We start from the raw sequence: 17,044 nt of genomic DNA, 5'->3' as shown, positions 1-17,044 counted from the left end.
CCTGACCTTGAGGGCAAGGTCTTCTGAAGGGGGGCGAATTTTGTGAGCTAGGGTTCTAAAGCATTGTGAAGATAATCTGAATGTGGAGATTGAGTTCCTTCAAAGTACTTTACTTAGTTTAGTTGTTTGTGTTATGTTTTATTTTGTTAAGGGCCAAGTGGGCCAAGTCGTGGTTGGGCTTTGGTTAGACTTTTATTTGTATTTTCGTTTGATGTACTGGTCCATAGTAGTAGTCAGTTAAATAGCGTGGTCCATTGCTAGCGTGGCCCATTATCAGGTCAGAGATGCTACAGTAATTCATTAGTCTATATTTGAATGCTTTGTAAGAGTATTGGCAATGGCCTAACCATTTGCCAATGCAATTCCAAATTAAAAAGAAATGTGAGAAAAAACACTTGCATTGGCCTAACTAAACTTCTCAAGTTTAACATTTATGCTATAGTATATGTTAGCAGCTCTCCATATCTGGCGAGGGACTGTACAGAAACCAAATTATTTTTTTATCATTTTTCTACCTCCTGCTCATTCTTTCCCTCGATTTTTTTCTGTCTTCATCCCCAAAACCCTTCATTTCATCTATCTTTTATTTCTTTCTCCCGAAACTCTTTTCTGTATTTGTCCATTCTTCTTTAACCCGCAAGCCATTTTCCTTTCTTCAGCCCCATTCTTCCCCAGCCGGCAAGCATCCCCCTCTCTCTGGTGGTCGCATTCTCCAGTGGTTGTCGTCATCTTCATGGTCTCCAACGTAAGTCTCTCTTTCCCGCTCTTCTCTCCCTTTTCTCTGATTCTCACTTTACCTTCATCGAGTGATTAAATCATCTGCAAATTTGCTACCCAGGACAAATAATTATCGAATCGGCTTGGCTCCATGAATCGTCCAGAAGGTTCTTCAATTTTGTTCACGAATCGGCTTGGTTCTACCCCATACAGCATTTGCCACTACAAATCTGGTTGTGCGATTTCGGTAAATGCTTTGTTATTTTTATTTTTTGTTCTTTTGAGGATGAAATGGTATGGTGTATTTATGGTGTATAATATTTGCCACAGATTTGCTTGGTATTTTATTGGGTTTGATTCTCTGTTGATTCTTTAAAATGGTATGGTGTATTCTATTGTCATTGATTCTCTGTTTTGGCAAATCACATCGTCTTTATATATGTTAATATGGCATATTGTTATTGGGTATGGTGTATGGTATATTGTGTTTGATTCTCTGAAATGGTATGGTGTATTGCATTTGATATTGGGTATTGCTTCTCTACCATCTCTGTTTTGGCATATTGTTTGTCTATTGTTTGTTGATTTTGGCATATTGTTTGTCCGTGAGGGTAACATTTGCTGATGAAGTACCATTGGTTCAAAACCTTTGATGTAGGCATATAGGAGCTTGATGTTTTACACTATAATGTGCAACTTTTTAAGCATGAACGGTACATGATGAAATATATTGTTGTCTGACATGGTAGTGTTCACGTACATAAATGATCAGTAGTACTACAAATTAGGCCTCTCCCAATCAAAAACTTAATAACTCAATTGTAACTAGTGTGCTAGACCCACATAGTTGAATTCTGTGTTGAAGGTAAAAATAGAAAAATCAACAACATTTGAACTAAAGAATATGAAGTTCGAGGTAAAGATGATGATGCTAGATCTAAGTGGCATGAATGCCATGCAGCAGCAATATTTCGACCGTATTCAACTCAAAATTTTTTACGAATGGAGGTCCCACTCCGGAGGTACATCTACATCTATTTCGACACCTTATAGAAGTGTCTAACGTCTAATGTTGTCAGTGAAGAACTTTTTTGAAATTTTTGTGGCTGGCTAGCCACATGTGGGCTGGATAAACACGTGGCTGGGTAGCAACTAAATTAATGGACTGTGGTATGGACTGTTTTGGTCACTATTGCAATATGTTTTGGTAATTAGTGGACTGTTTTGGTAGACTGTTTTGGGGTAATTAGTGGACCGTTTTGACTATTTGTGAACTGGATGTTATGGACTTGAAATAAAAAAATAAATAAACTGGATGTTATGAACTGGATGAATTGTCCCAGTTCTTCTATTACCCTAGTGTGGAAATTATATACACTTGCTCAACTCAAGAATGCTTTAGCTAAAAGTTCAAGCCTGGATGTTAGTGCTATTTCTGGGTTATTAGTTGCTATCAAAAGTATAGTAAAAATTGAGATATTTTATAGAAGAATATGATGATGAAGTATGATTGTTGGGTGAATGGTTGGTAAAATATATTTATTGAATAATTAGGTTGAGGGAAAAAATAGTTGAAAAATAAAATTTTTATTTTTTAATAAAGTTATTAATTAATATATGAAATATATTTGTAAAATATTAAAAAAATTAATATTATTAAAATTAATAATATTTTATTATTATTTAAAATTTAAGATAGCTAATCTAATGTAGATTAATTTAGCTAGAAATCTATGTTATGGCCAAAAGATAACACTCTAGCTAAATTTTAGATTTGGCAAGGCCATTACCAATACTCTAATACAGAAAAATAAATGCATATTCTGATTTGACTCTACAGTCGAATGCGGATATTCGCATCCGAATCTGAATCCGTATTCTCCACATATACGGATCTAGATTCGGATGAATGGTGCTAGAAAACAAAACAAATGGGCTCTACGTGAAAATACGTATAAAACCCAATTAATTGGCCCTAAAGGCTTAAAACAATGGACCTAATCCAATCCAATTTCTCGAAGCGCAGAGAGAGAGAGAGAGAGAGAGAGAGAGAGAGAGAGAGGATAAGAGGGAAAAGGTCAGCTCAAAAACTCAAAACTGCAACTCCAACCCAAAGCTTATTGTGATACGAAGTACGAATGGCGGTTGCAGTCACGAGCTGCGGCCTCTCCTTGTTCACTTCTTCCCTTATATTCCGTTCCTCTCTTACCTCCCAACCCCGCTCCGCCACTTTGCAGATATCCAATGGCTATATCACTCCCAAAGCCTCCAATCACACGAGCAGACCTTCAAATCCTCAAAGAGGCTCCTCCTCCTGCTCCTCCTCATCGTCCTCCAGTAAACCCAGCGAAGAGGTTAATGTTAACTCTCTCTCCCCTTTCTCTCTCTCCGATCCAATGTACACACCCCTATGTATATTCATTTCAGTTGTTCAGTTTTCTTTGACATCAGTGCTTGTAGCTGCATATGGACCTTGTATAATGAGACAATTTGAAGTAAATTCGTGATGAGATTTTATAAAACTGTCGACGTAGTAAAAAATTGTCTTGGCATGCTTAAATTGATGCGTGAATTATGTGTATGTTTGAGAGTATAAATTCTGGTTCATCCACTGAGTATATAGGCTTGTATGACATGCCAACATTTTCACTATTATCACATTGTATTTAGTGATGCTTGGGAAGATTTTATAAGTGTAAAGGGCACGTATCAGGTTCATTAGAGTGTAGATATGTGGTTAGTTGGGTGTTTATATAAATTCATATATCGACACAACTAGAGAGAAATACTTGTTACTTAAAATATATATTTGTAATATGATGTTAGTGGTAATTGAAGTTAGAAATACTAATCCATTGACGATGGCATGTTTGTGGCATTCCTAACCTTTAGTTAGAAGAAAACAAGTACAGGACAAAGAGAATACTAGGACGATATCAAAATAGAGTTTAAGTTCAAATATGGATTCAAGTGGTCAGAATCCAAGTTTGGTTGGAAACATTTATTTGAACCTTGAGGACCTTAGTTGCCTCCTTGCCTTTTGGCAAGCAAGTGTACAAAGGAAAAGTGGGAGAGAATAATTTCTCTGTCATGATCTACATTTTTGTGTATTAGTTGGAAGCCCTTCTTTTTCTGCTTTCACTGTTGGATTACTATTCATGCTGAAAGAAGCTGTTCCCCAGAAGAATATTCCTGGAAGATCAAAGGATGGCAGGCCTAACTCATATGCTGATGGAAATGGTGGAAGAGAGGATATTGGGCGTGCTCAATCAACATCTGTTAAATCATTTGGCATGCAAAGAAAAAACAAGGACATCCATTTTGATACAAGGCAGCAGGTACAATCTTTAGCATTTGGTTCTTGTTGGGAATTGATAGTTACTTCTTGGCTGCAAGATTCCTAGGTTGTCTCCTTTCATTGTTTTGTCATGCGAGCTGATTGCATACATTTCAGGTTGAACCAGAGAATCTTCGAAATTCAGCTTTTCTTAATGCAGTTGTGAAGGTATAACTTTTTATTGTTGTTTTGAACTCACGAACTCTGCCAAGTGTTAGTAGAACAGGAAATCATGCCTTTCTTAAATGTCTCATGTATGGTGGTCCACATGTGTGGTCCTAACTTCCTTCTTCATGACATGTAAGCTTTGATGCAAATTTCACGTGGATGCTTCAGTCAGTTTGGACTTTAGTTTATATCTTGCATCATAATAACCTGATCTGGTGTCCCTTGACTTATGATAAGTTCATTTTATTTTTTTATAAATATTGGAAGATTTTATTAAAAAGTGCAGAACGCATAGCCCAAATAACATATGATAAGTACAATGAATTCTGTAGTATAACCACATTTTGTCTACACTATCCTATACAAGATAATCAATCAAGTTATCAACACTTTTTTTGGGGTCTTAGGAGCCGTACAGCACACATAGTGCAATGCTCATTGTGATTTAAAAAGTTCTATGATGTCCTGTAACGTCCCAATGGAAGGCCTAAACTACATGATTTATACTCCAAAAGGACTAGTCAATGATATAAATGGAGCCCCATTGGAACATTATAAAGAGCAAGAATTTATCCTTCCCAAGCAATGTGAGATCCCATACACCACCTACCCTCACTTATCAGAATGGGGTATCACATGTCCTCAGGATTTGACCTTTGCTATTTTCTAGTGGAGTTGATTGTGCTTTAGAATTGTCCCTCATATATAACCACTTGCATATCCTTTGCAATAGGGGTTGAAGGACTACTATAACCATCTAAGGAAAGCCTAAGCTATATTTAGGCTTTCATTTTTTAAAAGGACTAGTTAATGTTACAATTGAAGCTTCTTGGAATTACTGTAGAGGTCCAAAACTATCTCATTCATCCTTCTCCCACGAGTGTGTTGTGTTACAATCTCCACCATTCAAATCCCCAACTTCATCATCAGGCCATTCTATTGTGGCACTACTCAAGACTTCATATAGTTCGAGTCCCGCTTTTTTTGGTTGGTAGTAACTCTAATATCATTTGTAATGACCCAAAGAAAATTCAAGTCACATCTGAATTTATATTCTAAAATGACTAATCAAGTCATTATAAAGGTCAAGAATTTTTCTCCCAAATAATGTGGGATCTCATTCACCAAGCTCTCATCACCACCCTTCCATAAACATGGGGCATTGCAGTTAAGGTTGTAATTATTCAAGTCACCATTAATGGATGTCAGAAACCCTCTCCATGTAGACACTATTGTTTTTGCTTTGCACTCAATTTATTATCAATGTAAGTTCATCAATCATTATGTCAGGTTTCAGTATCGTTCCATGCTTTGTGGTTTTCCTTCTATATTAATCAGATGTTCTAATTGTTGGCTAGGTTTATTGCACCCATACTACCCCAGATTATTCCCTGCCTTGGCAAAAGCAAAGACAATATACAAGCACTGGAAGGCAAGTTTTGTAATTTAGCGATCAATTGTTCTTGAAGAATGTGGAAAGCACTTTCATTTAAAAAAGTTTTAATGAGTTGAAGCTTATTACTTAATTTTATTCAAGTATTGTAGTTCATCCATTGTACCTCTAATTAACGACTATTGCTTATTAATTCATATAACATTTTTTTAGAAATTATTCTCTGTTTCTTTGTCTTTTATGCAGTGCTTTTATAATTGGGGATGGGAAACTTTTGACAAATGCACATTGTGTTGAACATGATACACAGGTAATACTAAGATGTCAAAACACTATTTTTTTTATTGGTATCGAATGTCCGAGAACAAAGTCTCGACTAATCTCGGGGATGCACAGGCCTTTGGTAAGGAGTTTCTTACAAGTGCACTTTTGGTAATTCAAGGAGAAGTTCCCTCAGTCCGATGGCCCATAAAAATTGTTTGGAGGATTCGAACCTTAGACCTGGAGGGAGCATACCACCAAGACCAAGGCCTTTACCACTTGAGCCAACCCCTAGGGGTTTGATGTCTAAACTGATAACCATGAAACCAGTTGTATATAAATCACTTGGTCTAAAATTCTCAAAATGTACATTAAAACAATGGATGCAACAACTTGTGTATGGAGCCCCAACTTCCTCAGTGTCGCCTAGATAATTTCAATGAAATATTTTCATTCAGGAACGGGGAGAGGGATTCACAAACCCAGTTCTCTTGAATGTAACATATCTAGAGTTAGTGTTCATTTTCATCAGATATATATATGTTATCTTCTGAGTACGTTTTGAACAATTATCTGTATTTGTCATTTCAATGATTTCAGGTCAAAGTTAAGAAAAGAGGAGATGATACAAAATATGTGGCTAAGGTATTGCTCCTACATAAATTACCACAATGCCTTTTTAGTATACTCTTGAAAAATCATGACACTTGTGATGTTTCTTGATTATGTGTACATGGGAAAGTCATATTTTACCCCCTCAAACTATCGCTTCTTTTGCAATATGACCACCAAACTATCAAAATTGAATTAATCTCCATATTTGAAGAATAAATTGCAATTTTCCTTCTTTTTAGGAACTGAATATTATGAGCGACAAAAAAGAGGTGATGTAGCGCAATCGTTATGTCGGAGTAAAAAGGAATGTTAGTTTGGGGGTATTGCGATGACTTTGATAGTTTGGTGGTCATAATGCAAAAGAAGCAGTTATTTAAGGTGTAAAATGTAATTTTTCCTAATTACATAGCATATCTTGTGCGGTTAAGAATCCTGTAGTTGTATTAATTTAATTGAGTTGATTCCATGGATGCAAGTATCAGTGGTTTGGTTGTAAAGGTTGCTCTGCTACAATTTTTTCAAAAGGATTTTGGTTCTTAAAATTCTATGGTTGATTTAAAGGAAACGGTGTAAAATCAAGAGCACTCATATTAAGATTACTTTTCAAAAGAAAATGTGAAAGTTGAATGCTAAAAGTAAGCAACTGTTGAGATGGGATAGAAAGATCCCTAGTGAACATTGTCTTTAATGACATGAGGTATTTGTTTATAGCTGAGCTACCTGTTAGCAGATTTTGATGCTGTGGAGTAGAAGTCACATAAGAAATCATTGTAAGATACTTTTAACTGCATAACTGTTAATTTTACTCACTATGCCCACAAAGTTGTCTGTTTAAGATGGTATAAGCTTATGCAACTTTGATAAGATGCTACAGTTTAGTTTATTTTCTTTGTGGTAACATTATGGATAGGTTCTAGCCAGGGGCGTTGATTGTGATATAGCTTTGCTTTCAATAGAAAGCAAGGAGTTTTGGGAAGGAGCAGAATCACTCAATTTTGGGCGCTTGCCATGTCTTCAGGTATAAATTACCCCATTTCATTAGAGGCATGTTGTCATTTGTACTTTTCTTTATTTCTTCCGGTGTGATAGATGACCTGGAAGAAGTGTATACTCATAGCTAAGCAATTAAGATTTTCTCAATTAAAAAGCTTTCAACAATTGACACACCCTGGGTTGAGTTTTTCACCTTAATTGAAAAATGATTCCTGTAAACAATTGACCAAACAACCGTGTTTACTGCATGATTAAAATTTTAAAAATAAACATATACTTCGTGACTCTGAACTCAGAAATTTATATGTTGCATGTATTATAGGTATATCTGTCCACCTAATCCAAACTTGACATCCACGTTAGGGGGTTGAATACAGTTCCATTTTTCTTATTCTGGTTATTCGTCAGAGTCAGTTTCTGTACCATTTGATCTGATAGTTCTCTGTGTGTGATGCCAACATCTCTTCTAAGCAAATCTTAAGTTGTTCTTTGTGATGCTTTCTCAATTGACAGGATGCAGTAACTGTTGTAGGATACCCCCTCGGAGGGGACACCATATCTGTGACAAAAGGAGTTGTATCACGTATAGAGGTTTCTTCTAGTCATTTTGATGCCCTTGGTTATGTCTATCCCAAATTGCCATCAACAAATAGAGAGTACCAAATTTCTTACCAAACTCTATCATCAGGTTACATCATATGCTCAGGGGTCATCTGATTTGTTGGGAATTCAAATTGATGCGGCGATAAATCCTGGTTGGTATTTAGAAAAAAAAAAAAGCCCTTCAAGTTGAACTTCTCCAATTGATGCAATTTTCTTTTTGGAAGCATTTGTGTTCAACTGCTCAAAATTACAAGAACCCTTTTTCCTGTAGTAATTTTCTATTTGGTAGGTACAAGCATAATTTCTTTGTGATAGCAACTCATTATACTTGCTAGATTGTAGGTAATAGTGGCGGCCCTGCATTCAATGAACAAGGGGAGTGCATTGGAGTGGCATTTCAGGTAAATCTATGGGGGATCATTGAAGTTATTGTATGTAACACCCCTTTCTGATAGGGTCAAGAATGCTGCATCATACATTAAGTAGCCCAGGTATAAGAAACCCATAAATAATAAAACCACAAACATACTTTAAAATCTTACCAATCATAAAATTAATGTATCAAACAAATAAAACTAAACAAAATCCTTAGGGAAGTCATGAAATCATTAATATAGCCTAAAAACTGTGTTGAACACTTGCTAAAGCTTGGCTAAGTTCTGGTTTTGGTTTGCGAACTCATCATCATCATCACTAGGGATATTTGAAAACATAAAAACAAAATTGAGTTGAATACTTAGTATAAGGATTTTTAATCTGGTTTTAGCATTGAAAATACTTTTAAATACATTTAAGCATTTATAAACATATCATAAACCCATTTTCTTTAATCTCTTAGGTGGCCAACACACATTTGTGCCTTGTGTGCAAGGGTTGGTGATCACAAGGATCCTAGTTCCATTCTTTGGCCTCAGGTGGAACCGCATCTGGCCCTGCCCCTCTAGCTCTGGTATCATCGCTCATCAATCATAAGGCCAAGAAAACATTTCAAAACCTTTTCAAACCTTTTCATGCACTCGTAGTCACTTCCTTTTCCTTTCCTTTCCTTTTCATCACGTACCATAAATATTTATGCCATTTTCATGGTATTGCATTTAAAATCAATTGCACATAAAATCAATTGCATTTAAGTTTTTTTACATGGTATTGGATGCATGAAGGAAGGCTATGTTATATCATAATAATTTAAGTGATTTTCATTAAAAAAAATAATAATAAAAATGAATTGATATTTTTGAAGAAATGAGGATATGATCATATCTACTTACCTTTCTTCTTAAAATTGGAAACTATCAACACTCTCTTCGCAACCTAGGAAGAAAAACATTCGTAGTCCTTACTAATATTAAATTCTTTCTATACTATCTTCCTAAATGAAATCATATCTGGTTTCCTTGGTTTAACCCTTGCATTTTCCATTCCATTCAGAAAAAGATTTCTACTTTCCATATATATGACAGATCAGTATTTAATTTATCAATTAACACCTTAAGTCAGTCAAAGAGTGGCTATAACTAAAAAATTATAAATTATAAATAAACCAGAAAATTAGAAACACCCCAACTTCTAAAACTCAAACCCTAGGTACTCAGTTATGACATTGTATTAGTGTTTAGTTGGTCATAAATTATTCGAATATATTACCTTTATTTAGATGTAATATTTTCCACTTGAACAAATTGCACTTGCTATGTGACATAACTTTCTTAGTTGACCGATCTTGATCTATTATGCTTTTATGAGACTCTTCCTTCAGGTTTACAGATCTGAAGCAGCTGAGAATATTGGATATGTGATTCCAACTACAGTTGTTTCTCATTTTCTTAAGGACTATGAAAGGAATGGTAAATATACTGGTGAGAAACTCCTCTTGATCATCTTTATATGGAGGTTTTTTGGGGTTCTTTCTTCTTCAAGATCTATTTATTTGTAGTCATGTTGGATTTCAATAAGAAATGTAGTTGGTTTAGGTCCTGTGTGATTCATCAATGTGTTGTATAGAAAGTTCCAATTTACATATATGAGATCATGTCCTTAAATTTGTTTCCAGTCCCAACCATTAAACTCACGTTTAGATCATGTGCCTTAAAAAGAAATTCTAGAAAGTAAAGACTCAAGAACTAAATGTGATGTGGGATAAATGGAAAAAAAAAGTTGGATTTTTAGTTTTTTGAGGTATTAATATTTGATTTTATCTTTTATGTAGAGTTTTTATTTTGACTAGGTAGAGTCCAATTAGGATGGTTCAGTCAGATTCAAGTTAAGATTAGGAGTTTTATCTGAGATTCTCTCCTTGGAATTTAGTTTAAATAAGAGTCCTTGATGTAGTAGGACATTTCTTAGTCTATCTAAGCATCTTTTTTATCCCAATTGATATGGTATGAAAATATTGAGAAATTATTTCTCTCTCCCTCCCCTATTCTCTTTTTCCCTTTCTTCTATCTGCTCGGCCTCTCTCTCTCTCTCTCTCTCTCTCTCTCTCTCTCTCTCTCTCTCTCTCAGCTTCTTCTTCGTCCTCTCTCACGCTTCCATTGCTTCTTCTACTACTCCTCTTTCTTTAGGCTTTGTTTGGGGGTTTAGAAAGGAATGGAACATAAAAAAATTGAAAGAATATGAATGGAATATAGTGAAATGGAATGAATAGAATCTATCTTGTCCGGATGTTTTTAAAAGAAGGGAATGGAAAAGGAATTTAAGTAAATAAGCTTGTTTAAAAGTATTATAAAACTAAATGGAGATGAACATTTCCTAACAACATCACCATTATGGTCTTTTCTCAAATTTATTTTTCAATTTTTTATAAATTGTACTTTATTGAGATGAATTTTCAAATATCATTTTCATTGATAATTATAGGGATGGACTTTCAAATGTAAGTTTCACTCATAATTTTTTTGATAGGTAATTTTCACTTTATGGTTATATCAATGTGTAACAATTTTGCACTTAATAAAAGTTACTATGGATCCATTTCGATTATATTCTTTACTTGTCATCCATCCAAATGAAGAAGTTAATAAAAGGGATAGATAGAGAGACAAAGAACGAGGAGAAAAAATGAAAGAGAATCTATGGGTGAAAATAACAGAGAGGGATAATTTAATATTTTAACAAAATAGAAGGGGTATTATAGGGGCTTTGGTCAATTTCCATTTTCTCTTATTCCATTCCCTCCCATGGGGCATTCCTCCCAATTTCTGAGGAAATAAAAAGTGAGATTATGAGGAAAATGGAGGGAATGGATATACCCTTCTCCCATTCCATTCCTTCTTAATTAAACTTTTGAATGAGGGAATGCCTTTTCCACTCATTGCTAATTAACTTAAAAACGAAGGAAAGAATAGAGTATTCTAAAAAACTCTTTGTTCCACTCCATTCCCTCCTCCCAAACCAGCCATTAATCTCTTCAGTGGCTTCTCTTCTTCTACTGCTTTCTTCAGTGGGTCAAGTTTAGATTGTTCTTCTCTATAGTTGTCTGTTTTTTGTTTGCTTTATTTTTTCTTTCCTTTGTCTCTTTCTGGTAAAGATGTTTTTTTCATATAAGCTTTTGTCTGAGAGGATATAAGCTGACCTATACGTCTGTGGATTTTTGTGCTTGCTTGTGATTACCCACACAAACTCTTGATTGAGTTAGATGCAAAGATAAATGTAGCTGGATTATGAAGTAATGGCCAATAAAAAGAGTTATGGAGGTAATAGATCTTAGTAGCATGAATGCCTCTAAAAAGCTATGAGCCACATGTAATGCTTACTGTCACTATTTTGATTTCCTATTACTTTTACTCCCTATCATATTATATAAAAATATCAGCACTTAGTTGTTGTTATTATTACTTAGATCAAGTGATTTAGCCCACTCATATCATTTGACATAAATATGCCGACCGAATAAATATAATATCTTCCGGGTTTTCCTAGCCTTGGCATATTTTGGCAAAAGTTAGAGAATCCAGCCCTACGTGCGTGCTTAAAAGTACAGTCTAATGAGGTATGCTTCTTTACGTTGTTTAGAAGGTTGTTTTGAATCAGTTGGAGTGATATAAGGATCTATAAATGTTTGCAGACATATCAACTGCTATGGATACCGCGAACACAATATTTTATCCTTATCTGCATGTAGTTAGCCCAATATCTGCTTATTAGTTTAGGTTTCTCAGATTCCTCATAATACTCTGCTTTTGTAGGGGGTACTGGTACGGAGAGTTGAACCCATTTCTGATGCAAATAATGTCTTGAAGGAGGTATGGTTTCCATTTGTAGCTTGCAGAACTTGATGCACTTGAGTTTCACTTTCACAATCTGAAACAATCACTGAAGTGGGATCCTTTAGATCAGTGGGCTTCTTAATATGTACAATGAGATCTTTGATACTATTCATCTTATTTTTATGGATGATTTGAGAACTGTTTTAGCAGAAGGGGGAAATGACTACTCAAGTTCTTTTAAGTTTGGTTCATCTTGGGCTTTATAATCCATCTTATCCCCATTAATGGCTCCTATGTGCGTTATCCTTGTTTTTTTTATAGGTAAGAACATTTTATTAAAACAAGTAAATGGGCACAACCCAAGTACATAGGAAGTATACAAATGCAGAAACCTAGTTACAGGTCAAGAACTAGATACACCATGCAAAACATAAAGGGATTGTGTTCGGAACAGCCGCAATTTGAGAGTTACCCCTGAGACCTCTCCAACAAGCAAAAAGATCTACTACCCTCCTAGGCATCACCCATACCACTCCAATCCCACTAAAAACCTCATACCATAATGTCCTTGCCATCTCACAATGAAGTAACAAATGATCCACCAATTCGCCACATTGTTTACACATGTAGCACCAATCCATAACAATTAATCAACGCTTCCTAAGATTATCCAAGGTCAGAATTTTCTCAAGAGAAGCTGTCCAGCCAAAGAAAGCAACCTTTGAGCAGTCCAAACATCAGCCACTGAAGCATCCTGATTCCGAGTGATACAAAAAAGACCTGGAAATGCAACCTAAGGGCCCTACCACCGCACCAAGAATCATGCTAAAAACTAATCCTAGAACCATCACCAACCGCAAAACTAACATGTTTGGCAAATTCATCCCAACTCCTAATATTTTTCCACGGCCCCACACCATATGTACCTCTAACCTCATTAGAGCACCACCCAAGCACTCCCATATTTGGAATCAATCACAGCCCCCACAAAGACTCACTTTCCTGATGATACCTCCATAACCACTTCCCTAGAAGAGCTTTATTGAAGGTCCTCAACTTCCGAACCCCCAACCCTCCACATGACAGTGGAGTGCAAATCTTATCCCAACTAACCAAATGGAACGTCGCTTCCTCCTTGATACTTACCCTCAAGAAGTCTCGAAACATCTTTATAATCCGGTTAGCCACGTCAACTGGTAGAGGAAATAACGAGAGAAAATATGTAGGAGATTAGAAGAGTGCTTTTGATTAAGGTGATTCTACCCCCTTTTGACAAGAACAACTTCTTCCATCCCACCAGCCTTCACTCTACCTTCTCTAGCAACCCATCCCAAACTTCTCTTGCCTTAAATCCCCCAAAGGGAGCCCAAGATATCTTATTGGCAGTGATAATACCTAGCACCCCAGAATGTTTTCCAAACTTCTAATATTTCGCACTGAGCCCACCGGAACCATCTTAGATTTTCCAAGATTCACAGTAAGGCCAAACACAGCCTCAAAACAAAGCAAGAGTGCTCTCAATGTTTGCACATGACCTGGATTCACATCACAAAAAGGATACATATCATCTGCAAACGAAAGGTGAGAAACATTAATCAAATCCATTATAATACCCACCCACTGAGAAACCTGCCAAAAAACCACCATCAACTGCAACCCCCAACCCCCAACATTTGACTGAGTACATCTATAACTATGACAAAAAGGAAGGGAGTTAACATATCCCCTTGTCTCATTCCACGGGAACTATTAAAGAAGCCCATAGGAGTGCCATTCACTAACACTGATAATCATGCAATCGAAACACAATGCTTAATATTTGTTTTTTTCACATATGTGATCCAATTGAACATTGTTGTAAATGTTCAAAGTTTTGACAGCGAGGAGTGTGAAGATGGTATTTATTTTTTGACAGTGTTTTCACACTCCTTGAATCTTCAACCTTTCCCCTTGATAAGAAAAAAGGCAAATTTACTAGAGTTGGGAACCTTTTTATTTTGACAATTTTGTATCAAACAATGTCAATACATTATATGTTTGGAATTTTATATGTAGTTGCACTTTTCCAGGGGGATGTCATTGTGAGCTTTGATGATATTCGTATAGGATGTGAAGGGACAGTGCCATTTCGATCAAGTGAGCGCATTGCATTTCGTTACCTTGTCAGCCAGAAGTAAAGGCCCTAATTCTCTCTCATGGAATTATTTAACTCAGCCCTGCAGTTCTTTTTTTTCAGTCTCATAGCCTGGGAATCCATAATGATTCTTTGTTGCAGTTTCTTATTTTTCCTATGATTCCATAATCATGATGATGTTTGTCAATGATGATCCTCGTGTACAGATTTGCTGGTGATGTAGCAGAACTTGGAATAATTAGAGCAGGAAAGTTGATGGGAGTTAATGTAGTTTTGAACCCACGAGTGCATTTGGTATACCGTTACAACGTTGATACTATATTTAATCATAAAATGCATTTAGGTCACACAATTTTCATGTCCTGATGTATTAATTTTGATTAATTGTGCTCTCACATAAAGGTTCCTTATCATGTTGATGGAGATCAACCTTCGTATATAATAATTGCTGGTTTTGTGTTTACCACACTTTCGGAACCACTGATTGAGTATGTTTTTCTTTCTTTGTTTTTTTCAAGTTACACAAATCCTTTTTGCGTATATTAATTTAATTACTAACGAATCCCTTTTGGGGAGGGGGGTATTTATTTTTTGACAGTGAGGAGTGTGAAGATTCAATAGGGGTGAGTTGTGAATTGTAAAGGACACCTTTCACTACCATTGTACTTGAAACAGATATATTTTACCAAAATGAATGGTTTTTGTTTTGGAGTTTGATTGTTTGGTCTTTCCTGTGTTAGTTGAAACTACTGGCAAAGGCAAGTTATTCCTTAGCAAGGTTCAAAGGGGAACGGATTGTGATCTTATCACAGGTTAGCTGCAAGCTGCCTTTTACATCAATGGCGTTGTTCAAATAACGAGGCTAGTCAAGAAAATTAATCCTGTCATACACGAATTACTGAATGCTATTGACTCTGCTTCCTTTTATTTGCTTTAGGAACTGGCAGAGGTTCTAAATTCTGATTATTTCTTTTCTTCTTGGCAATTATTTCTTTATGTTGTTAGAGAATGATCATAGTCCATTGCATTGAACCGCCATTTTTTCAGTATTATACCTTCCCCACCCATGATCGATTTTTTCTTTTTTCTTTTTTTTTTTTTTGGGGGGGGGGGGGGGGGGGGGGGGGGGGTGTGTTTGTGGGGGGTTAAACCCAAGGGTGAGTGAATGTTGAGATTTCACTCCAACCCAAGGTGGACAAGCCAAGAGCCTCTATGTCCAAACTGAGTTTACCCAAATACTTTTAGCCTCTTGATACACATTTGATTACAAGCTTACATTACCATGCTTGGCAGATAGAAAACTTGTTGACTTGGGTCTGTAGTACAGTTGCACTTTGCTTATCTTCTTTTACTTACATAGGTCTTAGCAAACGGAGCAAACATTGGATACGAGGATATGAGCAGTCAGCAAGTAAGTTATCTATTATCACCTCTTATAACTTTGACATGAACTGCCACTTTCCAATATATTCTCAGATGAAGAAAATTGCAGGTTTTGAAATTCAATGGAACTCGAATAAATAACATCCATCACCTAGCACACCTTATTGATTGTAAGTGCTAACATCCCATGCCTGTTTCCTGTCATTCTTCTTGTTTTACTCTCATCTCTTGACTTGCACCCCTTGTGCTTGCATAAATCATTTTTCCATTTTTCTTATGCCTGTGCCCTTAATCAGCATGCAAGGACCAAGATCTAGTTTTTGAGTTTGAAGACAATTACATTGCTGTTTAGGAGAGGAAAGCAGCAACTGCTGCTTTGCCCTGCATTCTCAAAGATTATGGGATTCCCTCAGAAAGATCTTCTGATTTGTTGAAGCCATATGTAGATTTATGGGGAGACAACCAAGCAACAATAGATCAGGACTTAATTGGTTCGAGTCCGGTTTCAAATTTGGAAATTGGCATAGATGGTCTTCTCTGGACATAATTAACTTATGCCGAGAGGTCGATCACAATTTTCTCATAGCAGTCATGCTTGTGATAGTTTAGGGTAAAAATTAGAAAATTGCAATAGTTCATTGGTGAAAAATGTAATTTTTCCTTACCAAAAAAAAAAAAAAAAAAAAACACATTTAACACAAGAAAGAAACATGTTCTTACAATCTGGCAAAGATATGGGAGGTAATTATAATATATTCTTTCTTTAGAAAGATTAGGGAAAAAACATAGGCCGATTCTAATTTAAGTTGCATCTACTTAAAGTAATTAATTAGAAAGAAATCATATGCTGCTTAAAACCATCCAATTTAAAACGTAATTATAATTTATCATTTTCGTTAAAATCTAATAGGTGGAACTTAAAGAATGAGATAAATCATCAAAATTAATAATATAGATAGTAAAGTCCCAAGAGTTTTTTATATTCAGTGTCAGATGATTAAATTTAGTTTTCACAGGTTAATTTTATAAATCGGCACTTCTTTACGGGTGAGAAAGCACATGCTGCCCGTGATATGGGAATAAGGACAAATCACTACAGACAGGTAAAGCGACTCAACTGCATATATCCATATGCATCAGTTTGATATATTAGATCTAAATCAAGTTTCTAATGGAACAGCCTTTAAATCAAATTTCACATTGTTGGTACCGTCATGCCAAAAGCATTTACAGCT

At 35.7% G+C, this 17,044-nt stretch overlaps 1 protein-coding gene across 1 annotated transcript; it reads left to right on the top strand.

The window, feature by feature from the left end:
- Positions 1-2,733: 2,733 nt before the first annotated feature.
- LOC121263622 (protease Do-like 2, chloroplastic) lies at positions 2,734-16,640 on the top strand. Its single transcript, XM_041166615.1, has 21 exons — positions 2,734-3,071; positions 3,900-4,055; positions 4,172-4,222; positions 5,581-5,654; positions 5,862-5,925; positions 6,477-6,521; positions 7,402-7,509; positions 7,998-8,075; positions 8,173-8,239; positions 8,430-8,488; positions 9,844-9,943; positions 11,996-12,075; positions 12,272-12,328; positions 14,362-14,465; positions 14,633-14,720; positions 14,829-14,914; positions 15,025-15,049; positions 15,167-15,238; positions 15,787-15,837; positions 15,919-15,979; positions 16,106-16,640. The coding sequence occupies exons 1-21, from the start codon at positions 2,856-2,858 to the stop codon at positions 16,159-16,161; spliced, it is 1,698 nt and encodes a 565-aa protein (XP_041022549.1). The 5' UTR covers positions 2,734-2,855; the 3' UTR covers positions 16,162-16,640.
- Positions 16,641-17,044: the final 404 nt, after the last annotated feature.

This window comes from Juglans microcarpa x Juglans regia, chromosome 4S (assembly GCF_004785595.1).
Source record: "Juglans microcarpa x Juglans regia isolate MS1-56 chromosome 4S, Jm3101_v1.0, whole genome shotgun sequence".
NCBI lineage: Eukaryota > Viridiplantae > Streptophyta > Magnoliopsida > Fagales > Juglandaceae > Juglans > Juglans microcarpa x Juglans regia.
Note: the sequence above shows the minus strand (reverse complement) of the source record. Positions and strands in the feature narration are given on the sequence as shown.